This window comes from Panthera onca, chromosome D2 (genome assembly GCF_046562875.1).
Source record: "Panthera onca isolate mPanOnc1 chromosome D2, mPanOnc1 haplotype 2, whole genome shotgun sequence".
Lineage (NCBI taxonomy): Eukaryota > Metazoa > Chordata > Mammalia > Carnivora > Felidae > Panthera > Panthera onca.
Window position 1 is genome coordinate 29,089,010 of NC_138349.1, and position 25,752 is coordinate 29,114,761.

Here is a 25,752-nt window from a genome sequence, read left to right on the forward strand (position 1 = left end):
AAGGGTGCATCTATGCCAGGCTCTGTGCTAGAGGCTGTCGGCCATCCGAGATGACAGGACCAGGGTGTCAGTGAGCCTGCACTATATCCTAACACCCACCAGGCACATAGTAGGTAAGTACATTAATAGGCAAAGCAATAAGAATTGGAGATACAAAGACTGATTGTAGTAGCAATTGCAAGGGGAGGTGAGGAAGACCCAGGATTGAGAGCTGGGTCAAGGCACCTGGGGAAACAGCTCAAGCGAAAGCAGGAAGGCAGGTGAAGAGGGCATGCTCAGAAGACAGTGTGTGGTGTGCTGAGTCTGGATGACAAGTCACACCTGGACCATGTAGGAAGGCCTTGAGGACCAGGCTGAGGCCTCTGGATTTTAACACTGCAGCACATGAAGATCTATTGAAGCTTTGCTCTTGGAAAACAGGTGTAATTTATATACCATAAAATTCACTCATTTTAAGTGTACAATTCAATGAATTGTGCAATCATTGCTATGATCCAGTTTTAGAGCATCCTCATTGCTCCAGCAAGATTCCTCATGCCTATTTACAGTAAATCCCCATTCCCATCTCCAGCCCCAGGCAATTGCTATTTTGATTTCTATCTCTGTAAGTTTACTTTTGTATGACAATTCCTATAGGTGGAATAATTTAATATGTGGTTTTTCATGTTGGCTTCTTTCGTCTAGCATAGTGGTTTTGGAGTCCATCCATGTTGAAGTATTCAGTTATATGGTTATACCACATTTGATTTATTTATTTACCGGTTAATGCACATGTGGGTAGTTTCAACCTTTTGGCTATTATGATTAAGACTGCTATGAACATTCTTTTTTTATTTATTATTAAGAGACAAAGAGAGACAGAGCATGAGCATGGGAGGGGCAGAGAGAGGAGGAGACACAGAATCCAAAGCAGGCTCCAGGCTCTGAGCTGTCAGCACAGAGCCCGACGCAGAGCTCAAACTCACAAACTGTGAGATCATGACCTGAGCAGAAGTCAGACGCTTAACCGACTGAGCCACCCAGGTGCCCCAAGACTGCTATGAACATTCTTATGTGCAAGTCCTTGTTCTCTTGCATAGGTGCCCAGAGTGGAGTTGTTAGGTTATATAGTAAATTTATAGTTAACTGTGGGGGGAGGGACTGTACTTCATTCTTTTTCTTTTTTAAAAAAAAGCAGCTTTGGTGAGATCTAATTTGTATACCATAAAATTCACCTGCTTTAAGTATACAATTCAGTGAATTTTAGTAGATTTACAGAGTTGTACAATCTAATCTTGGAACACTTCTAACATCTTAAAAAGAAACCATCTGCCCACTTATAGTCATTCTACATTTCCACTCCCAGCTATATGCAACCTTTTATTTACTATACATTTGCCTTTCATAAACATTTCATGTTAATTGGATCATATAATATGTGGTCTTTTGTATCTGACTTCTTTCACCAAGCATAATGCTTTTAAGGTTCATCCATGTTATACAATATGCCAGTACTTTATTCCTTTTTATTGTCAAATGATATTTCATTTTTTGGATGTTCCATATTTTGTTTATCTGTTCACCAGTGAATGGACATTTGGATTGTTTCCACTTTTTGTCTATTTTAAATAATACTGCAATGAACATTCATGTACACATTTTGTGTGGATGTATGTTTTTGTTTCTCTTGGGTAGATACGTAGAAGTGAAATTACTGGGTCATACAGTAAGTATAAACTTAACCTTCTAGGTAACTGCAAAACTGTTTTCCAAGGTGGCTGCAACATTTATTTTCCCATACGAGGTCCCAGTTTCTCCCTATTCTCACCAACACTTGTTATTGTGACTTTTTGATTATAGCCATTCTAGTGGATGTGAAGTGATATCTCATTGTGTTGTATTTCCTTGTGACCAATAATGGCGAACATCGTTAAATGTGCGTGCGTATTAGCTGTTCATATATCTACTTTGGTGAAATGTCTATTCAAATCTTCTGCCCATTTTCGAATTGGGTTGCTTTATTATTGTGTTGTAAGAGTTCTTGATGTATTCTGGATATATTTTCAGATTTGTGAATTGCAGTTATTTTTCTCCTGGCCTGTGGCTCATCTTTCCATTTTCTCAATGGCAACTGTTGAAAGATTTTTGAGGAGCAAGGAGACAAGACAGAGCTGTGCTTCAGAAAGAGTCTGGCAGCAGTGTGTGGGATTGATCGAAATGGACAGAGAATTCTAATTAATACATCTCCTTAAATTGTAATATAGGGAATAAGCACAAGCCAAGTTTCTCAAAATTCTCTGGGAATCAAAGGGTTATAAGCAACTATTTATTGAAGCCTGTTTACAGTCCAGTTAATCAGTAAGCCAGAATCAGTGAAACTACCCAATCTGGGGGAGTACAAAAGCCTTTCAAAAGGTTTCCCTGGATTAGGAAAATCAGAGAGATGGGGGAGGAGAGATGAGTGGCTATCCCAGAGCTACATAAATAATTTCCAGCATTGAACGGGACAATTCTGAACTTCCTTGCCAGGTGTTGTGGCACTGGTGTTTACTGGCGGGAAACTAGGAAGAGCTGGTTCTTGGCCCTTGGATTTTGACTGGTTGTTGGGAAAGGTGGAGCCCATTTTAGTGGGTCTCTTTGAAAAAGCCTGTCAAGATGTCAGGCCTGCTCTCAGTCTTCTTCCATCTCCTCCTTCTCTTCAAGTTGGTTGCCCCAGTGACCTTTCGCCACCACCGCTATGATGACCTTGTGCGGACGCTGTACAAGGTGCACAACGAATGCCCCTACATCACGCGGGTTTACAGCATCGGGCGCAGTGTGAAGGGGAGACACCTCTACGTGCTGGAATTCAGCGACTACCCTGGAATCCACGAGCCCTGTAAGCCCTGAGCAGTTCTTGGAGTGTATGGGACAGGACCCTTCCCTGACAAATCCAGTAATTGGGGCTGTTTTCTGGGGAAGTCCATGGACCCCTCCACCTATAAAGTATCACCTCTTCCTCCATCTGTGCTAAATATTTCCCCACTTAGCCCTCAAATTGCTCCTGCCTCTGGGGAGCTACAACCCTAATTCAGGCTCTAGTCTGTTCCTCCTTTGGAGGTTCTGTTTGCTCAAGACCTTAATGCTAAAAGGTGAGTCTTCTTCCCTCCTCCCATCCCAGCCCCCCTGCCTTCCCTCCCATTACCCTTCTTTCTTCCTTGCTGTTACGCTGTCTTTAACCAGTGCTTCAGGAGACATAAGCAGAAACAATCAGCTCTTCTAGTTCTTTCAGGAAGCCTCAAAGGGTTTGGGTTTGTCATTCTCTTTGGGGAATGACAGTATGATACGTATGGGATCCTGGAGATAGTTTGAGGTCTTGGGAATTGGTTTTATGCACTGCATTACTTTTTGTTAATTTGTTTCTATTATAAAAGCAACCTGTATTTAGATTAAAATAGAAATTAGGTATGGAAACAAACAAACAAAAAAGCTCACGCCATAATCCTACCACTCACAGATGATCGTTGTTAACATATCGATGCATATCCTTCCAGACTTTTTTGTATGCATGTTTAACAACCCCCCCACACATACACATATTTTTTTTTATAAAAATGGAATCATAATAGAACAGCTTTTCTCATTTCATAGTCTTTTATAAGTAATATCCATATCTGTAAATGTACATCTTCATCATAATTTTGGCTGCATGATATTCATTGCATGGTTGTATTTAACAGTTCATTGAATGATGGGCATTGAAGTTGTGTCTAATTTCTCATATCTTGACTTAGAGCAGTTGTGACATCCAAGTTATGTCTGTTCCTCCTAAACACTGTCAGTTTCAAATCTCTCTCATCCTTTCCACTTCCACACCACCCACACCAGCCAAACATCATTGCAACCTGCCTATATCATCACACTAGGTTCCCGACTCTTTCAACCCCTACCTGCCACCACTCTCTAAAACTTCCCTTCAGCACACAGATGCCAGAATACTTTTCCCAAATATTTAATCTTCTCACTCCCCTGCTTAAAATCCTTTAGTGACAACCTCACACTCAATGGATCCTGTCTGTGACAGCTTTAGAATGTTACATGGCCAGTGAGGAGGGTATGGGAGGGGGGGGCACTGGCTCAAGGAAGTCTATGTCATTAAATGAGGATAAGGACTTTGCTTTGAAGCCACACTTGCATAGAAAGCACCATGTTTTTTGGGGTGTGTGTTCATTGCGGAAGCTTGTGGGTACTAGTTTTAGGGCTAGCCCCTCACTCCATGCATTCAAGGCCTTCTTGAAGCTCTTTCATACTATTCCAGCCCACGCTAATCTTTCTTTTCTCTGATGCCCTATAATTTAGCTGTTAATCCATTCATTCCTTTCATGCATTCATCATTCATTCCACAAATATTACTGATTATCTAGTACTGATTATCAATTACTGATTGTCTATTTTGTAGACTCTGAATAGACAACAAACAGGATAAAACAAAGACACCTCCCTCAGAGGCCTTAATTTTAGCCATGTAAGACTGGCAACAAATGGGTAACTAAGTAAATACATATTAAGTCAGATAAAAAAAAGTGCTATAGAGAAAAAATAACCTTTAAAAGAGAGATAAAGAATGCCATAAGCAGGAGAGGGGGTTGTTGCTGTTTAGGAAAAGCTTCTTTTTTGAGGTGAGTTTTGAGCATGTGATGGAGCATGCCACGCTGTAACTGGAAAGTCTTTGAAGACAGGAAAGAACAGGAGTGTGCTTGGTGTGTGTGAGTGCAAGGAAGCCCCCTGTGGCTCCAGCGGAGTGAACGATGAGAAAGCAAGGTCAGGGCAGTATAGTTGGGGATAGGGATCCTAGGCAGGAGATCGGGTAGTGCCTTATAAGCCTGTGTAAAGATTTTGGCTTTTAGAGTGAAGTGAGAAGCCACTGGAGGGTTTTAAGCAGAAGAGTGACATGATCTGACTTAAATTTGTAAAATTAAGTTTTCAACTGGGATGATTAGGAACTGTTATGCCATAACCCAAGTAGGGAAAGCCTGCTTTCTTGTGAAAACACCATTCTTAACCTGAAAAGACTTGTTTCTGAGAAGCACCAGGCTACTGTGAATGCACCTGGGCTTTGGCCTCCATCTTATTAAATAACTAGGTGACCTCCAACAGGTTACTCAGCTGCTTCCGCACCTCCCTCATTCTGGAGCTAATGATGCCTACTTCACAGGTTTTCTGTGAAGATTGGGAGTAATGAACACAGAAGGGGCTCCATGGCATGGATTTTTGTAGCATTTATGATTGTAATTTGTTCAAAAGGGCCTCGGGAATCACTGGAAAAGACCCAATGGAAGCATAAGATTTTCATGTGTTCATTACGCGAAGAGAGGGAAAAGGTTCCTATGCAACGTTAGGAATCCTTGCCACTTGCAAACTTTCCCCATCCTCTCTCTTCTCACGTGTTCTTGTCGCGCCTGCAGTGGAACCGGAAGTCAAGTACGTGGGGAACATGCACGGCAACGAGGTGCTGGGCCGCGAGTTGCTGCTGCAGCTGGCGGAGTTCCTGTGCGAGGAGTTCCGGAACGGGAACCAGCGCATCGTGCGGCTGGTGGAGGGCACGCGCGTGCACATCATGCCGTCCATGAACCCAGACGGCTACGAGGTGGCTGCTGCCCAGGTACTGAGCCCCGGGGCGAGAGCCCTCCGGGGAGTCCGTAAAAGCATCAGCCCAGTCCCGCTGTAGATGCCACTGTGCAATAGAGAAAAGGCCGGTGGAAATACAACAGTGTGCCGACCCGCTTCAGCGCTGTGGCTCCCTAGGCAGTGAACGTGGGCTGCCTCCACACCTTTCCGGCTGACCTCCCGGTTTTGTTGTGGGGATCAATGAGGCAATATCTGTGACAGTGCTTTTTAAACTGGAAACTACTAACCAGGTGTGAAGGGCTCTTGCAAAACCTCCTTCCCTCAATTTTTAGCTTCTTACTCTAAATACTCTTCTCCCTGCCACACTACACTTACCGTTTGCATTGGGCTGGGGGGAGGGAAACAGAACTAACTTGGCCCAGAATGGCGAAGTCAGGGGCTGATTCTAGATTCTTCATGCATTTGGTTATATTTCTTTTTTTTTAATTGAGGTATAATTGACATACAATATTATATTAGTTTCAGGTGTACACCATAGCGATTAGACATTTGTGTGCTTTGCTCAGTGAATATTTTACTGTATTTATGTACGACTTTTTCCTCTACTAGCATCATACTCAGCCTTTTAATTCTTTATTTTAAATATTTTTTTTTTTAACATTTATTTATTTTTGAGAGACAGAGAGTGGCAGAGCATGAGCAGGGGAGGGAGAGAGAGAGAGAGAGGTACAGAATCTGAAGCAGGCTCCAGGCTCTGAGCTGCTTGTTAGCACAGAGCCCGATGCAGGGGCCCAAACTCACTAACTGCTAGACCATGACCTGAGCTGAAGTCAGACACTCAACTGACTGAGCCACCCAGGAGCCCTAATTCTTTATTTTAGAGTTACATTTTGCAGGGATCTGTGAGCTTTTACTTTATTTCTTGACGTAAATTTAAAATGTCAGTGTGCCTAACTTTAAATCAACGATTTTGTGTGTGTGGCTGTGCATCAGAATCATACCTGAAGATTTTTTGAAATATAAATTCCTAGGTTCCCCCCCCCACAACCCTCATCTACTAAATTAGAATTTGGGGGGAGGGGTGTGAAGCCAGGCATCTGCTTTACATAATGGATATGTTCCTTTAAAAGCTGTGCTTAATTAAACCTGGTTTGTTTGGGGTTTGGGGTAAAGAATTATAAATTAAAGAGGTTTTTTTTTTTTTTTTTTTTTTCCAATTTATTTGGGGTAGTCTTGAAATTTTTTTCATTTTTAAAACTAGATTTCACTACTTAACTTTTAAAAAATTTTTATTTTATTGTGGTAAGAACACCAAAGATCAAGTCTATGCTCTTAACAAAATTTTAAGTGTACAACGCAGTATTGTTGACTATAGGTCCAGTGTCATATAGCTAGTCTCCAGAACTTATCTATCTTGCTCAACCAAAACTTTAGGTACCTTTATTAGTAACTTCCCATTTCCTCCTCCTCCCAGCCCCCGGCGACCATCCTCCTCTCTGATTCCATGAATCCGACCGCTCTATCCCGTACAAGTAGAACCATGAGGCGTCTGTCCTTTTGGCCCATCCCATTTTTAACCTACTTAAGAATAGTGCTGGGGAGGTAAGTAGAGGCAAGGAGGAGAATGGAACCAAGATGCTGAATGAAACACAAATTTGACCCTTGCATTCTCACAGCTTCCTGCCAACACAACTCATCAAATGAAAAAAGAAAGCTTTGTTCCTCCACTGGAAAATCAGAGAAGTGCACATTAACATCTTCAGGCTTGAGTTTCCAAAACAGCAGGAAAATTTGGAAGAGATATGGGGGAGACCTCCAGCCTGGTTGCTTTCCTTCTATTGAACCTTCCCTATATTGCAGTGGAGAAACCGGAGAACCTCAGACTTGCCCACATCTCTTGTAGAATGAAGTGGGGTGAGGGGAAGTGGGGGGAATCCCTGCCAGCCTTGTAAATCCTAGAGCCATCTCTGGGGAGCCAGTCACCTCTGCTCACCTGCTGTGTACTTGTTCAGAGGGAGCAGAGCTTGAACCTGAGTGCAAGAGAAGCCTATTCAGGTTCTCAGACTTCCAGAACTACCTGCCATACCCAGAGGAAACCTGTCTGCAGGGCTATACAGGGGAGACCTGCCTGGCCACCAAACTTTAAAGCTACCTGTAGGTAAAACAGAATAATCTCCCCTTCCTCCACCCCACTAAAGTTTCCCAAATTATAATCCCTAGAAACTGTGCATATGTTATGTTACATGGCATGGGAGAATTAAGGTTGCAAGTGGAATTAAGGTAAAATAATCATCTGACTTTAAAATATCCTGGATTATTTGGATGGGTCCAGTGTAATCAATCACAGGGGTGCTTTAAATGTGGAAGAGGGAAGCAGAAGGCCACAGAGAGCTTTGAAGATGTCGTGCCAAGGAATGTGGGTGGCCTCTAGAAGCTGGAAAAATCAGGAAGCAGATTCCCTTAGAGACCTCAAAAGGAACACAGCCCTGCTCGTGTCTTTATTTTACTCTTATGAAACCCATTTCAGTCTTCTGATCTCCAAAACTATAAGATAATATGCTTGTGTTGTTTTAAGCCACTAAGTATGTGGTAATTTTTTACAGCAGGAATAGGAAACAAATACACCACCTACCCTGTTTATGGGAACTTTCTGTTAAGGAAACTCTTTACCTGCAGCCTAATGATCTGATGTGAGTGGCAAATCAACTAATAAGTAAATTAATGTAACTGTTAATATGGACAGTTGTGAGCTACATTGATATGAATGAGCAAGGAGTGAAAAACTCCTGGAAGCGTGATGAAAATCATTATCTCATAGAAGTGAAAAATTAAACCCCAAACTGAAAAATCATACAGATATTTTATATCAGAGCAGAATGAATTAGGGAACTTAAAGTAACTTTAAAAAAAAAATATGTTCTCAACGAGATATAGGAATAAAATATGAGCAGAGTGCCATGAAAAATAGAGAAATCTAAGAACAATAAAGATTTTTTTTAAATATGAAAATGGTAGTACATCTGTGAGTGTTTAGCTTAGCACATCCATCCATTCACCCCACTTCTAGGAACTGCTACTAATTTGGGCTCCACCCTCTCCATCCACAGGGCTCCAGTGAACACTCCTCCCCTTCTCTAATGCCATACAAAACATTAGATGGCATTTCAGTTTTGTGATGGCCTTTGAACATATCACTATTCTGCCACTTTATATATTTTAATTATTTACATATATATCTATCTCCCCGTATATAATGTGAATTCCTGGAAGGTAAGCATAACGTCTCATTATCTCCCTTCCTAGTGTTTTTCAGAGGACTTTGAGTAGAGACGCATTTAAGTAAATGTTGATTGGCTAAAAGGATGAATGAATGAGTGAATACATGACCAAATAAATGATAACAAGCTGAAGTGTGAGCAGGGAAATAAAGGAATGCAGGAGGTTGACATTGATGAGAAGAAAGGTAAACAAGGATCCTAAATAAAAAAAAAATAAAAACAGTGGGGGTGGTTTCCATGGTGTAGCCGCTTTGGAAACAGTTTAGCATTTTCTGAAAAGGTTACAGATAGACTTCAATTATGACCCAATAGTTCTACTAGTTGGTGACTACCCAAGAGAAATGAAAACATACATCTGTACAAAGACTTGTACATGAATGCTTATAGCAGCGTTATTCACTGTAGCCAAAAAGTGGAAATGATCCAGATGTCCATGTACAGGGTTGAATAGCACCCTCCCCAAAATTCGTGTCTAACCTAGAACCTCTGACTGTGACTTTATTAGGAAATAGAGTCTTACATATGCAAGCTAAGGTGGAATCATACTGGCTTGGGGTGACCAACTCAAATATGACTGGTGTCCTTCTAAGAAGAAAGAAATCTGTACAGAGACACCCATCAGGGAGAAGCCCTGTGAAAATGGAAGTAGAAATTGAAGCAATACATCCGTGAGCCAAGGAGTGTGTCAAGGATGGCTGGCAGCCATTAGGGGCTGGAAGAGACAAAGAAGGACCTTCTTCTAGGGCCTTTGGAGCATATGACCCCGCTGATCTCTTGATTTCAGACTTCCGGACTCCAGAACTGTAAGAGAATACATTTCTGTTGTGATGAGCCACCCAGTCTGTGTAATTTGTTTCAGCAGCCCTAGGAAACTAATAGTCTGTTAATTGGTAAGTAAACCCAAATAATGGAAAATTATTCAGCAATGAAAAGGAATGAAATACTGACACATGCTACAACGTGGAGGAACCTCAAAAAACATTGTGTCCTGTCATAAAAGCCAAACATGAAGTGTGTGATCCCACTTAGTGAAATGACCAGAAAAGGCAAATCTAGGGAGACAGAGAGTGATTACGTAGGGCTGGACTAAGAATGAGGAGTGATTGAATGGGCGTGAGGTCTCCTTTCAGGGCGTTAGAAATACTTCAAAGTTTGATTATGCTGATGCTCACACGACTCTTCTCAGTGGGAACTAGAATTCATTGAATTGTGCACTTAAAATGGGTGAATTTTATGGTATGTAAATTACACCTCAATAAAGCCATATTTTAAAAATAGGGTTCCCATTATCCTGAAACATCCAGTCTTGTCAGAGTGTCTCCTGGGATCTCTACCATCGACACGTGGTTTACAGGGAAATGTGAACCCCACCGCTGGGACTTTGGATAAATTAATGGAGAAAATGGTGCATCATTTGATAGATTAACCTAATGCGCCCCCCCCCCCCCGCCCCCGCCAAAACTATGCAGTGTACTTCAAATACGGGATCCAGTCTGAAATCTTCCTTTCTCGTTTCTCCATTTTCCTGCTAGGGCGCAGACATTTCTGGATACCTGGTTGGCAGGAACAACGCAAATGGAGTGGACCTGAACCGCAACTTCCCCGACCTCAACACCTATGTCTACTACAATGAGAAACACGGAGGCCCTAACCACCACCTGCCCCTCCCAGACAACTGGAAGAGTCAGGTAGGAGATGAAATGTTCATGCTAAAGCGGGTAAATCAGCTTCTGGAATCGCTTCTCGAAATCTCCACGTCAATTAAACAAGCACGAATTAAGCATCCACTCAACTCTGTGTTAATCTGTGTAGAGTGGCAAGAACTGTATCTTACGCTCTTTGTATTCACTCTCTCCCCCAGCAAAGAGGCCCTCCCAGAGCACATGCTGTTTGATGTTAGTGGTAGCGAAGTGAAAGCGGTTATCATACCATTGTGCAGTACTTTACCATTTTACAAAATGCTTACTTAGCCAGTGTTTCAGCTGATTTGTAATGCTGTGAAGTGAACATACGAAGCAGGGCTGAGATCCGTCCCTGGCTTACACCTACACAGCTAGTAATTGGTGGACTCAGGATTAAAACCCAGGCCTTCTGATTCCTAAGGCAACATTCTTTCTACCACATTATCCCATCAAAAGAGGACTCTAGCATTCTGTAGATAAATCTCTCTTACATGTGATGAACTGTGTGCTCACCAACAATTAGCTACAGAAGGAAGCTCAGGCAGCTCACTCCTACAGTTTTCCTCTGCCCTTTCTGTCTAACTCTCAGCTGCTTTACCTTACTGTCATTTCCCTTACTCACAATCTGAGGAGCCCAGCTGATGCACCCAGGCCTGGAGGCCTGGAATGCCACCCGTAGTAATGCGAGTGCTCCTGGGAATAACCACTGTGATTCTCAGAGCATTCCCACCACCACCCTGTTCCTTCTACTGTATAAGGTACTTTAAACATTCTATTTGTGAATATTTAAACTTAGAGATTCCAGGTGTAAGGCTTTCTATTGGGAGTTTCCAGAAAGAATAGTCTCAGTTTTTCCCCCTTGAAAATGAGGCAGAGTCATTGCTGACAAGTTTAGATTTCAGATAGCAACTATGCCCTTGGCTCAAGTAAATAATAAGTCAAAACTAACTTTGTAGTAGTTGGCATATCTAGCCGGAAGGATGTCCTGATTTATTAAACTGGTCCAAGTAAAATAAGGTAATTGAGCCAATAGTAATTAGACTTCCACTGGCTCCTTTTTCTCCATATTAGAAGAAAAAAGGCAATGAAAAGTAAGTCTTCTTGCTCCTGATGGGAGAGGAGCAGTGAGAAGCTGGCCTCATGCTGATGGATGGTGGCTTAGGACATGGAGAAAGGGCTGCTTCAAAGGATCTGAGCCCTGGTCACAGAGCAGGACTGGTGCCTTTGGTATCTTATCCATTTTGATCGGGCAAGACTCAACCCTATTCATCCAGTCCCTCAGGAATGGCAAAGATGGGGGCCTTCTCAGCTGACCGCTAGTCCAAGGGGAGCCATTAACACATTAACACCACATAACCTCTAAGCAAATCCATCCTGAGAGGAGGGAAAACACTGAAGACTGTAAATTATTTACTTACACTGCAAATCCAAGTAGATTCAAGGCTTTCTTTAGAATGCTGTCACTCACTAGGAACATAATATGCAATCAAGAGGGTAGAATTCAACTACTTAAGCAAGACTGGCCCGTATCATACTATATCTAATCCATTAAATTTGAATATGACCACAGGAGTGTGTTCTACTTGTCAACATTACAGCAGATGCAGTAGTGTAAAGAGGAGGTTGAAAATCATTTGTGTCAACCAGCTTCCCAGATGTATTTACTAGAGCCCTTAATATCTGCAGAGGTGCTTCAGAAGCCACTGGAGCAATGGGTAAATTGGAGAATCCCTTCCTTGTTGTCAGAAAGAAGCCAAGCCGGGTCCCTGAGCTCTCCAGCCATGCCACCCTCTTCAAACCTCTCTCTCTTTCTCTCTTCTCATCCAAGAAGAAGCCATAACTTATTAATCATAGAAACAGTACAAAATTCCAGACCAAGCTGCAGCTATTCTTTTGAAACACCAAAAAAAGTTTCTTGTTTTCAGATGGTTACATTGTTAATTCCGTAATAGCATTTACAACGTCATTACTGTTGCTCTTCAGGGCTGGGACTGCCTTTGCTCTTGACACATTTGCTTGTGACGTGACCAGTTCTATGTCCTTAATTGCCACACCTATTTCATCAACTTCTTCTTTACTCTGCTCTTGTACAGTTGGAGTCTGTGTGTTTTCTTGAATGCCTGAGACAGCTTCATCTTGAACTTCCAGTTTCTCAGTAGCCGCGAGTTGTGCCTGCTGAGATGAGTCCTCAATAAGAGACTTTATTTATTTTTTATTTTTTTTAACATTTATTTATTTTTGAGACAGAGAGAGACAGAGCATGAACGGGGGAGGGTCAGAGAGAGGGAGACACAGAATCCGAAGCAGGCTCCAGGCTCCAGGCTCCGAGCTGTCAGCACAGAGCCTGACCCAGGGCTCGAACTCACAAACCACGAGATCATGACCAGAGCCAAAGTTGGACGCTTAACTGACTGAGCCACCCAGACGCCCCAAGAGACTTTATTTTTTATAGCAGTTTTAGTTTCACAACAAAATTGAGGGGAAGTCCAGAGTCCCCATATACTCCCTGCTTCCCATTGTTCACATCCCCCAGCCAGAGTGGTAATTTGTTACATTTGATGAACTACCCAAGTCCATAGTTTACATTAGTGCTCACTCTTCATGGTATACATTCTGTGGTCTGTGGCATTTGTCCACTGTTACAGCATCATATACCATAGTTTCACCTCCCTAAATGCTCTCCCTTTACCTACTTTGTATATTGGAATTCCACATTCCAATTTTAATGTCATTTTGAAAAAGAGTCCATCCACTTCATTTTTTATTTTTATTTTTTTAAGTTTATTTATTTAGAGACAGAAAGCAAGTGAGCATGAGTGGGGGAGGGGGAGAGAGGGGGAGAGAGAGGGTCCCAAGCAGGCTCCACACTGTCAGCATGGAGCCCGACACAGGGCTCAAACCCATGAACCGTGAGGTCATGCATGACCTGAGCCGAAATCAGGAGTTGGATGCTTTAACTGACTAAGCCACCCAGGCATCCTTCCACTTAAATTTTTCAAACTATTATGCAAAAGACCAGAGTTTTCCCATCTCCTCTTCTCATATCCAGGAGGACACTCTTTGTTTTATTCAGACGTACTATCCTCTCGGGCCACTTCCTGACAAACTCATTTGGATGGCACCTCCGGTTGCAGCTTCACTGCCAGCCCCTCGTCTGTCCACAGGTGGAGCCCGAGACTGAGGCTGTGATCCACTGGATCCGCTCCTTCAACTTTGTTCTTTCAGCCAATCTCCACGGAGGAGCAGTGGTGGCCAATTATCCATATGACAAGTCCCTGGAGCATCGGGTCCGAGGGGTGCGCCGCACTGCCAATACCCCCACACCCGATGACAAGCTTTTCCAGAAGGTACGCAGAATGGCAGCTTGTCCGGCCAGAGGAATGTGGGACTCAGGAGAGGATTTAGGGGGTCTGATTTACGAGGTTATGGTAATACGGCTATGTTAATGAAAAATAGACCATGTGCATGAAAAAATGTTTACCTAATCGTTCAAATAAAATCAAGAGATTAAAATCAACAGATTATTTTATAGTTAATATATTAGTAGTAATGTATAATTAATACAAATAATAAACATTAATTATCAATTCATCAATTAATGAATTCCATAGAGAATAACACCAGTTACTGCTTTGCAAAGAAAATAGATTACTATAACTTTCTCTAGTAATCTCCTTTTTCCACTGTTATAAAGTAGCACTAAAAGGGAATTATAGAGATTCCGCATATATTCCTCTTCCCCCAACACACACCTCTCACACCTAATATATACAGTATTCCCCCCTTATCCATGGGAGATGTGTTCCAAGGCCCCCAGTGACTGCCTGAAGTTGCAACAGTACTGAACCCTATATATAATTTTTTCCTATACATACATGAGACAAAGTTTAATTTGCAAATTAGGTGCGGTAAGAGATTAACAATAATAACTAATAATAAAATAAAGCAATCATAACAATATATTATAATAAAAGGTATGTGAACGATATGCTATAATAATAGTTATGTATAAGTTATAATAAAAGTTAAATGAATTTCTCTCAAAACATCTTACTGTGTTATACTCACCCTTCTTGTGATGATACAAGATGATAAAATCCCTATGTGGTGAGATAAAGGGGAATGACATTGTGACCTAGTGTTAGGCTACTACTGACCCTCTGACATGTTGTCAGAAGGGGGATCATCTGCTTCCAGACCTGAATTGACCACAAGTAACGGAGACCATGGGTAAGAGGGTTCTACTGTAATTCTTTTCATGGTAAAGGCCTATTTTACTTGCTCCTTGTTTTATAAAATTAAGCTAGAATATGGTACACCTAGAAGGGAGTTTATATGTCACCTCGTGTCACCCCTCACTTTGCACTTGAAACTTATCCCCAGGCAGGTGGAAAAATCAGAACACAGTTCTCCTAACTCTAGTCCAACACACACACACACACACACACACACACACACACACACACACACACACACCTTCTCCCTATGCCTGCTGGTATTTTCTTTCACTAAAGCAAGTAATGAGTTGTTTATACAGGGTGGGGCTTCGTGGTATCACCCTACTTCTAAGTGTGAGCATTGCCGAGGAGTCGGGAGCACTCAAGTCGTTCTCCATCCACTTTACCCGCAGCTGGCCAAGGTGTACTCCTATGCACATGGATGGATGCACCAGGGATGGAACTGTGGGGATTACTTCCCAGACGGCATCACCAATGGGGCCTCCTGGTATTCTCTCAGCAAGGGTAAGAAGAGTCCTGGGCACAACAGTGCTTTAAGTTGAGGTGGAATAGGGCTCATCTCTCCTAAATTATCACTTTTTCTCAGGGAAACAACAGGAATACTATAGAATTTTGCATTCAAGTAGAGATCTGAGCAATGGAGAAGTCTTAAGTTGGCATTTAATGTCATGTTCTGATTCTTTAAAATGAAGGTAGGGATACCTTGTGGTCCTTTATTATTTTTTGTTTTTAATTCTTATTTTATTATTTTTTGTTATTATTTATTTGTTTTATTTGAGAGAGAGAGAGCAGGGGAGAAGCACAGAGGGAGAGAGCGAGAGTCCCAAGCAGACTCCATGCTCAGAGTGGATGGAGCCCAATGCAGGGCTGGATGTAGGGCTTGACTCAAGGCTCAATCCCACGACCTTGAGATCATGACCTGAGCCGAAATGAAGAGTCAGACATTCAACCAACTGAGCCACCCAGGTGTCCCACTATGTGGTCCTTTAAAACTTGTGGTTTACATAATAGATTAGGGCATAGGAGGGAAATACTGTAGTCAAGTGGTTAAGAGTATGGCTGTAAGGGTACATTGGGTTGAATCCCAGCTTGCCCATTTACCAGTTATGTGGCTTCAGGGTAATTACTTAATCTCTCTGCCTCTTTTTCTCATCCGTACTTTAAGAATAACAATACTTGCATTATAATTTTGATGTGAATATTCAATAAAACAATGTACATAAAGCATTGGAAATGCATGGCTTATAGATGTTAGGGTCTTTTCTAAGTAGCATGGAGGTATACCTCACAGAGCAGCAGATGACCAAAGGAGCTGGCCTAGATGCCAACAGTTCCTGTGATATATGCTCTCTGTGCCCTGTCTGCCCATCTCCTGTGAGCTGGAGTTTGCCATGGACATTGGCCACTGACAGCATAGCAGAAACCTTGAGCAAGAGGCTTCTCTCTCCATTCTCTGGCCCTTCCCCATCACCAAGTGGCAAGAAGTCTGTTTATGAACCTTTGGTAGACAGTGACCGTAAAGATAGAGAAGAGACTGAAGCAGGAAGCCAGGTTCTTTTAGGCATCATGTTTTAGCAGCTGTCTCTCCTATCCTTTCAAATCTGACCTGGACAGAGCCCAGATAACAGAAAGCTCCCTGGTAAAGGTTGAACTGATGGCTGGTTCTATGGAAAGTGGGAAGGAGGAAGGTTAAGGAGTCACCATGTACTGGGAAGTGGTAGACTTCTTATGGCTGACAACTTGCTTGAACACAAGGTAAGAAGATTTTGTTGAACTTTATTTTTTTTAGTTTGCATTAAGAAAGCAATAGGTGCCCCCCACACAGTTTAAAATCTCAAATATACTTTCCCAAATTGTACTTGTTTTTTTCTCCCCTTTCCCATCATCTGAGAAAGCATGGCCCATGCTTCCACTGAGAATCATTGCCCCAAAATAAGCTGATACAATTCCAAGGTTATTCAGTTCATTAAAACGATTGTTCCAATAGTGTGGTCTCTGGACCAGCGTCATTGGCATCAGCTGGGAACTTGTTAGAACTGCAGATTAGGGGACCTCACCCCATACCTAAGGCCCAGAAACCTGTATTTGGCTGGACACAGCCTTCTAGATTATTCTGATGCAGAGAGAGATCCAATGTAAGAGGTCACAGTTGTTCTTCAGCTCTCTCTATTCTTTCTACAACAGCTGCTTATGTTCATTAACTTAGAGCAGGTAAAAGTTGATTAAATGAATAGTTTTTAACCCAAACACATTTGTGATATAAACACCACTCTAATGATCAGGAACATATTAAAAAAATAATTGATTCAATTGAATAATGTAGAAGATAGACGCAGACAAGCATTAGATGGAAGAGAACTATAGCTGCCTTCTGTTTTTTCAGGGGCCTGTTTTCCTGAGTTAACTGCTCTCAGGTTAGTGCAGCAGTCTCAGATAGGAGGAGGGTTGTGAAAACAAGATATCTATCTCATCTCTAAGCTCCAGGGTCTGAAGAACATCATCACCCAGAGAGAAGATCTGTCCCCCCAGAAGCAGTACAGGTGCAGTCTAATATCAAGGCATGACTAACAAGCAGACTTTGGAAATGCTAAGAAGGTCAAGAAGTGAATTTAAGCGTTGAGATGGAGAAAAGGAGAGGATGGTGATAACAAAATGGGCATTTATGAAGAGAGAAAACCGGGAAATTGGGGAAGATTTTATGGAGGAGAAAAATAAGTGGAGATCAAGAGGTAGAATAGAAGGTCACAGAGGGGTAGGGTGGTGGTGGTGGAGGAGAAATCTTGGTTAACGGGAGTGGAGGTGGGGAGCGCCTGGGTGGCTCAGCTGGTTAAGCGTCCAACTTCGGCTCAGGTCATAATCTTGCAGTTTGCAGGTTCAAGCCCCGTGTTTCTTGGGCTCTGTACTAACGGCTCAGAGCCTGAAGCTTGCTTCAGGTTCTGTGTCTCCCTCTCTCCCTCTGGACTTCCTCTACTCACGCTCTTTCTCTCTCAAAAATAAATAAACATTAAAAAAATTAAAAAAAAAAAAAAAGAGAGTTGAAGTGGGGCATTTGTGTGATCTTGGTTTTGTAGATCCGCTACCACTCTCTTTCCCTCAGGAATGCAAGACTTTAACTATCTCCACACCAACTGTTTTGAGATCACACTGGAACTGAGTTGTGACAAGTTTCCCCGCCAAGAGGAATTACAGCGTGAGTGGCTGGGTAATCGGGAAGCCCTAATCCAATTCTTGGAACAGGTAAAATCCTATTCTTTAACTTTCCTAGTTACAGAAAGAGATGTGTTTTCTGATGGTAGCAAGGGTTTTTGTGAGGCTCAGTGCTGACTTCTGCTTTGATTCCGTACAGTACATCTGGGCTGCTTCTACTGAGCCATTTTATTCACTCAACATTATTGAGCACAGTTATCTGTCAGAAACAGTACTGTATGCTAGGGATTATGGGCAAACAAATTTCCCTGCCCATATATAGCTTATGTTTTAGTTAGGAGAGATAGACAATGATCAAAATAATAAAGTAAATTTCATAACATGTTAGATGCAAAATGTAGTGAAGAAAACCTTATGGAGAAAATGAATTGAAATGGACACAAAGGAGGTGAGGGAGAGGATCATGCAGCTGTCTAGAGGAGAAGGGGCTCCCTGATGTGGGCACAACAGGAAGTGCTAGGCCCCCAACAAGCGGTTGTTAGGGAAATGCAAATCAATTACACAATGAGATACCACCTCACACTCATTCAGATGGCTTCTATAAATTAAAAAAAAAAAAATTACAATAAAAGACAGACAATAGCAAGCGTTGGCAAGGATGCGGAAAATTGGAACCCCTGTGTGTTGTTGCTGGGACTGTGAAATGATGCAACCACTATGAAGAGCCGTATGTGGTTTCTCAAAAATTACTAATAGAATAGCCTCTATGATCCAGCAATCCCACTTCTGAGCATATATCCAAAAGAACTGAAAGGAGAATCTCAAAGAGATATTTGCACACCTTTGTTAATATCAGCATTATTCACAATAGCTAAAAGGTAACAGCAACCCAGGTTGCAGCCCAAGTGTCCATTGATGGATGAATGGATCAATGAAATGTGGTAGGGACATAAAATGGAATATTCTTCAGCCTTAAAAAAGAAGGGAATTCTGAGACATGCCACAACATGAATGAACTCTGAGGACATCATGCAAAGAGAAATAAGGCAGTCACAAGATGACAACTATTGTATAATTTTACTTACATGAAGTGTCAACAGTAGTCAGTTCCATAGAGATAGACAGTAGGCTAGTGTTGTGATTTGCCTTAGGTTTTCTCAGGGGTCACCTTGCTCTGTTGAGAAGAGATTGTCGGGAACAGGAAGACAGAGAGACCAAGTTAATCAAGCGGCTGTTACCATAATCTTTGTGAAGATCAAAGGCAAAAATGTATGAGAAAGCTTTGAGGACTCCCAAACACTGGATGCCTGTTTTGTGGTCCTAACTGTGCCCTGTAAACTTTCCTACAGGTACACCAGGGCATCAAGGGAATGGTGCTTGATGAGAATTATAATAACCTTGCGGAGGCTGTCATTTCTGTTAGTGGGATTAACCATGATGTCACTTCAGGTAGGTGGCCACTGCTTGGTGGAGTGAGAGGGAAGCCTTCGTGTCCTCACCTCTTTTCAGCATATCAGGAGGCCAGTTTGTACGCCAGAGAGACTAGCAGGGGTGTCAAGGACACTGGGGGTAGGGACAGGAAAGGTGATAGAAACAGGGACAGGGGAGCACCTGGGTGGCTCAGCCAGTTAAGCATCGACTCTTGATTTCAGCCCAGGTTATGATCTCATGGTTCGTGAGTTCAAGCCCCAATGCAACCAGAATCCTCCATACCAGTGGCTGGACCTGCGTTTAGGGATCAAACGTTGGGCGTCCCTCAGAACTTCAGGGCTTGCTAGATTTTCATACCCTATTCATGCACAGGCAGGGAATGTCTTTGAAACATTCCAGCCAATCACTATATATTGAATACCGCTAATTCCACCAATAAGAGCCCACTTCCAACACTCACTATGCTAAATTAACAAATTACTCATTTCACTACTGAAGAAACTCATTGCCAATATTCATTATGCTATTTAGAAAAGCATCTAGTATTGATTACAAATAAACATAGCCAAAGCCCTAGTCATAGCTGTATCTGGAATTGGGCCTTTATGATACATGCTATCTAACCATTCTTGGGTGTAAGTTCCCAGTTAAGAAAATGACAGCCCCTGGGGTGTAACTTACACTATCCAAGATATGGATGATAATTCACTGCTTCTGCTAAAGTATTTTAAAAGAAATTACAGGCATTTAAAGGGGGCAGAGAAGATACTGCCTTATTATTTATTGTGTGTCTCATTCTTTTTTAAACTTATTTTTTATTTTATTTTTTTGAGAGAGAGATGGGGGGACAAGCAGAGGGAAAGGGAGAATCTTTTTTAATTTTTTAAGTTTTTTTTATTTATTTTGAGACAGAGACAGCATGAGCGGGGGGAGGGGTAGAGAGAGGGAGAGAGAGAATCTCAGTCTCCACACTGTCAGCACAGAGCCTGACACGGGGCTCAAACTCATGAAACCATGAGATCATGACCTGAGCCGAAACTGAGAGTCATAGGCTTAACCAACTGAGCCACCCAGGCGCCCCGGGAGAGGGAGAATCTTAAGCAGCCCAGCAAGGAGCCTGATGTGGGGCTCAAACTCATCATGACTTGAGCCAAAATCAAGAGTTGGAAGCTTAACTGACTGAGCCACCCAGGCGCACCTGTCTCATTCTTAATTGCATTTACTATTTCACTTATGCATTGCTATACACTTAAATGTTAAAGGCATGGTCACAATTGTTTCTAAAGAGATACAAAGTCATTAGCCAAAATGGTATATCCCTGCCATAGAAAAATAGGCTCTCTTTTGAATTTTATTTTCCCCTTTAGAAGGCGATGGAAGAAATATTGAAAATAGGATTCTCAAATCAGACCTACAGTGGTCATTTAGTCCAGCCCTCTGACTCAATATAAGATTACATACATACAACACCACTGATGGCTGGTTTTCTAACCCAGGGCCGTCCTGTCCTGTCCATTAGTGCAGGACCATGGCCATCAGTTCAGACTGTGCACTGCACAACTGTGTAGCTGTTCCAGGGATGCTCATTCAGTCTCTAAGTGCTCACGATTTCACAAAGCATCCATGTCTTTTTCAATAGCTCTGTTTGTCACAGCAGTTTTTCTTCTTTCTAGCAAAATCTTCCTCCTACAGTTTAAACTCATACTTCTCATTCTTATTTTTTTAGGTAGATGTCATTTCTTCACAGTGGCTTTTCAAACATTGAAACAGAAGTTTCATGTAGTTTCTTTACCACACAAAACATTCATAGATCTTTCAGCATATCTCCCAGTGACCCTTCGCTGGACATGAGTTTGTTTTAAAATACAGGGTCTAGAATTAAACACACTGCTGTGCTCAGTACAGAGCACAGTGAAACTTCTACTTCCCATGAGCTGAGAAGCCCATGCTCTTATTACATAAAATAGCCTAAGATGCTTTTAGATCTTAGCCAGTTTCATCATGCTATTAAAAAAAAATTCAAGCTTGTGGTCAGCTAAAACCCTCAGATCATTTGTCTTATCAAGGCCCCAAATGGCAGATTTCTAATCAGCAGACTGAGTTCTATTCTTGTAACTTTTAGGTGACCATGGCGATTACTTCCGGCTACTGCTTCCAGGTACCTACACTGTCACTGCCACAGCACCGGGGTTCGACCCAGAGACAGTGACCGTGACCGTGGGTCCTGGAGAACCAAAACTGGTGAGTTAGGCTGACATTCACCGAGCACTGTAAAGATCACTTACACAAAGTCACAAACAGCCTATTGCATGGTTCTAATCACTGCTGAGCTTCCCTGTTTCACTTAAAAAAAAATTCATTGCTCTCATATGCTTATTTTTCTTCTGTCATTCTCCTATTATATCCTTCCCCACTTCCTTTGGCTTTTTCTCTTTCTTCTGTTTCACATAGCATAGTGATGAAAAGCACTGTCTTCTTCTAAAAAGTACTATCTTCTGTCCAGAGACCTTGGACAAATTACCTAATCATTCTTCCTCAGTTTCTTCCTCTGTAAGTTGGTGTGAACAGCACCTGCTTTATAAGAGGTTGGAATGGGAAAGTGCACATAAAGTATTTAGTACAGTGACTTCCACAGGGAAAGTGCTCAACAAATGCTCCTTTATAATCCCACAGACCTTGCCCAGATCCACTCCCTTGGATTGCCAGCTCTGTGCCGTCAACTAGGACTACCACCAGATGGCACTCTGCCCCCTCCTGGTGCCCCGTATGCCCGGCAGTCTTGCTTTCCACTCACCTTGGCCAAAGAGCCAGCTACTCCCCGGTATTCAGCTGGCCACAGCTGGCTTTTATAGGTAGGACGAGAAGCAAGGAATGTTTTTGACCTACTGCCTGGACCTTTTCAGCTTTGGTCGTATTAGATTAAGATCCCAGAGCTGAAGAAGCTCAGAGGTCATGGACACTAGTCCTCAGATTTCTCAAGTGAAGAAGAGGTAATGAGGCAGTTCTATTTAATGAGCACCTACAGCCCTTGTTTCCCCACAGGTCTGCTCTTCTCTGGGGCCTCCTTGCTCTGTCCAGTTCCTTCTCTGTACAACCCTAGAGCCCAGCAGACCCACTCACCCCTTTCTCTGTTGACTCTGCAGTCAAGTAGCTTGTTGTCCTCAATAGTTATAGGTACTATTTACTGAATGGTTCCTATGTATGAGACACTATATGAGAGCTTTCCAGAACTATCTCATTTAACCTTCACATCCCTGTCAGGGACACGTAAGTCTTCCCTTTTATGGCCAAGGAAACAAACTTCGAGAAGAAACATGCCCAAAGTCACACAGTGAGCGAGTGGAGCCCCCGTTGGAACCTCTCTGGGGCCTTCAGGGCTGCCATCTTAGCCAGTGTGTTGAAGGACCTCATGCTAAACTCACAACCTGGGTGCATAACCCAGGTTTTAACACGAGGACCCAAGTAGAGAATTCTTTATGTCCTCTGAAGAGTCCTCTGAAGTTTCTAGATAGTTCCCCCTTTCCCCTCTCCTCCTGCTAGTCCTAGCTCGTGCCCCTTATAAAAACTACTTCCACTTGCAGATCAGGCAGCTCCCACTGCAACCTGTTATCTGGCCCCAGTTTCTCAGCCAGCTTTCTCCCCGCACCAGCCTCCAGCCCTTTTCTCGTTCTCCCCCAAAGTCAAATGGCTGATAGGCAGCCTCACGGGCGGATTCCGCCCTGCGTGGCAAGCCCTCTTCAATGCCAGGTGCAAACGGCTGCGAAGCCTCTTAAGTAATCTACTTCAAAAGATGTCACTTCTTTGTGATATAGCCTTTCAGTAAATTAAGATAGCCCATCATTATGTCAAATATACCCCAGAAAGGAAAAAAAAGTTGTCTTTTGGACATGATACCCAGAGGGGAAAACAACTAAGAATCCATTTGCGGATCACGGTAGAGCCACTTTCTCTTTTCGTTTTTCTAAACAGAGATCCATCTGGCCAAGGGAAGAAAAAAGAAAAAAGGATTATTTACTGGAGGGTTTTCATGTTACAGTGAAGCCTCTTTCACACCATCTCCCAGAGTCCAGTGTCCTCTTTGCTTTTCCCCACAGCCTGCCAGAGGTCAGCTCCTTTCCTTGTCCTGCCCTTCCTTTATTTTGCTGCCTTCTCCCTCTCTCTCCCTCTCTCTCCCTCTCTCTCCCTCTCTCCCTCTCTGTCTCTCTTCCCCTCCCTCCCTCTCCCTCTCTTTCTCTCTCTTTCTCCTAGATCTCTGAATTACTATATAAGAAATGGTAATGATGTAATTAGCTCTGATTTCCTCTACTTTGGGGAACTGGCAGAAAAGCTGGCTATGGATTTTCGTGGAAGGGGCGGAAAATGACCCCATGGAGAGCTTGCGTGCATGTTTTTCAACTCCCAGCTGGCTTCAGCAGCTCAGACTGTTCCAAGGCCTGGAAGCCAGGGATCCCTCAGGGGAATGTGGTTAGAACACTGTGCCACTCCCTCCTCCTAGGAAGGTTCCACAGCCTGCAGACCTACACTTTTCAGTCAGAAGCGTCTTCACATCTGCAGGCCACAGACAGAGGGCAGGTTTCAGCCTTATGCCAGAAAGGACACGTTCACTGCACATGGAAATTTGGAATTTAAGAATCCATATGAATAATCTGTATCATCTCCACTATCTATATTTTCAAGCAATTATGGCAGCAGGTTTAGATCTGAAGATGTGAGGTATTCATTGGCATGCCTGAGCACAACACCTGTGATTCACACATCGGCATGAAGGGGATTATTATGGAACCATCCGTCATAGCTCTGGTCCTAAGCAACAGTATCAGTGAAATTGTTGTTTGAAGTGTGGATGTCATTTTCTTCTCATACTTATAAAATAAATGTATATTAAGTTCATCCAGGTATACCGTATGTCATCACCAGTGATTATGTACCTCCTCTTGGGAACGTTAGCCAGGCTGGATGCCGTGGTGCTGCTGTGGCTCGCTGCTGTGCTAATGCTCCCTAGTGCCCTGCCCTCAGGACCTGGAAGTGTGGTCAAACCAGGTCCAAACAGGTTCTCCCCAGTTGGAATTCCAGGAAATGGAGAACTGACTCCTCTCCCCACCTAGTTGCTTCTTTCTTTCTTCCAGGTTAACTTCCATCTCAAGAGAAGCATCCCTCAAGCAACCCCTACGAGGAGAGTTCCCAACCCAGGGCACGGACGCAGAATCTTACCAAAGAAAGTTCAGCCCCGGGTCAGCTAGGGAAGAAGATGAGGAGACGAAGCGGCCCCAGAGAGTCCCTGCCTGAAATCCACAGCGCTGGGGTGACACGTTAGAAAGGCTTGTTCCTGCTCTCCCATCAGATGAAACATGCTTTCTATTTTATTATCTGGGACATATTTAAATATAAACGTATTCACGACAATTCCAAATGGTCTCTGTTCCCGGGGTTAGCCCTCTGATGTGGCGGTGCACACACTCAGCAGGATTCAGTAAGATTTCCCGATTCTGGGGCTGTGGTTTGCATCCAGGAGGCTCCGTGCCAGTCCGCGCTGCATCTGGAGACCAGCTCGGGCTGATTGGCTGCTTTGCCTCCAGAGTCTAGCACCGAGCCTGCAACATAGCAGACGCTCAAGGGAGATTTCTGAATGAATGGCCGAAAGACTGAGATGATTCGTCACTGATGTTGTTCCCATAGCAAGACCGGGTGACTAAGTCTTCTGAAATCCCAGAGGACCATTTCAACAATAGCCAATAGTTTCTTAATAAGAAAAGGATTTCACAGGCAAATACCTAGTCCCGCTGCGACTCACTTTCGTACGTGGCCGTTTTACACAACATACATCTTTCAGAACATTCTCTGGGTCTGTAAGTATAATGTAGACGCCTCTATGGAATGGCTCTGTCCTGTCCCTGTGCCAACAGTACCCAGCACTGTCCACCCCGCTGAGTTCCCCAGAGCCCATTTGTGCTAAAAGTGTTACTGAGGAAGAAGAAGTTAGTAAAGGTTTTGAAGAGATGTGTAGTCACAAGCACACAAGTTCATAAGCTCCCGCTGGGCATGTTGGGGTTCCAGGTCCCTTGTGCCTGGGGCTTGGTGAGGGTTCTTCCCCATGCACCCCGTTTCAGAGCTCATCTCAGGGCAGGCTCCAGTTTCCTCCACTTGTTCCATGTCCTCCCGCCCCTCCTACCTCCCCCAACCCCGGCCTCTAACTAACTAGCCAACTAACTAACTAACGTCGAGTGATTTAGCACCTCTCAACGAGTACTCCCACCCCCAGCAGAAAATAAGAGGTGCTTTCGCTGGGACGGTTCACCCTCTTCAGGAGGCCAGTCAAGACTGGGATTAACACATGATTTATTTTTCTGTTACTTTGGCCATCTCTCAATCTGTGGTCAAAAGGAAAATAGA

General features: G+C 43.1%; 2 protein-coding genes across 3 annotated transcripts in view; both read left to right on the forward strand.

Annotated features, from left to right (window-relative positions):
- The window catches only part of ERLIN1 (ER lipid raft associated 1), a 55,782-nt gene extending 55,688 nt beyond the window's left edge, over positions 1–94 (forward strand). Inside the window, exon 13 of the mRNA XM_060641778.3 lies at positions 4–94. Within this exon, the coding sequence (XP_060497761.1) occupies positions 4–74 (71 nt within the window). The 3' untranslated portion in view covers positions 75–94. The remainder of the gene's footprint in view (positions 1–3) is intronic.
- Positions 95–2,404: 2,310 nt separating this feature from the next.
- Positions 2,405–25,132, forward strand: CPN1 (carboxypeptidase N subunit 1). 2 transcript variants are annotated; one of them, XM_060641765.3, is made up of 9 exons: positions 2,405–2,857; positions 5,424–5,620; positions 10,397–10,552; positions 13,711–13,893; positions 15,177–15,288; positions 17,882–18,021; positions 19,281–19,380; positions 21,485–21,603; positions 23,332–23,625. In XM_060641765.3, the coding sequence occupies exons 1-9, from the start codon at positions 2,635–2,637 to the stop codon at positions 23,608–23,610; spliced, it is 1,509 nt and encodes a 502-aa protein (XP_060497748.2). In that variant the 5' UTR covers positions 2,405–2,634; the 3' UTR covers positions 23,611–23,625. The 2 variants fall into 2 exon arrangements, with proteins under 2 accessions (XP_060497748.2, XP_060497749.2); XM_060641766.3 differs by lacking the exon at positions 23,332–23,625 and adding an exon at positions 24,489–25,132 and having other exon boundaries at positions 2,409–2,857.
- Positions 25,133–25,752: the final 620 nt, after the last annotated feature.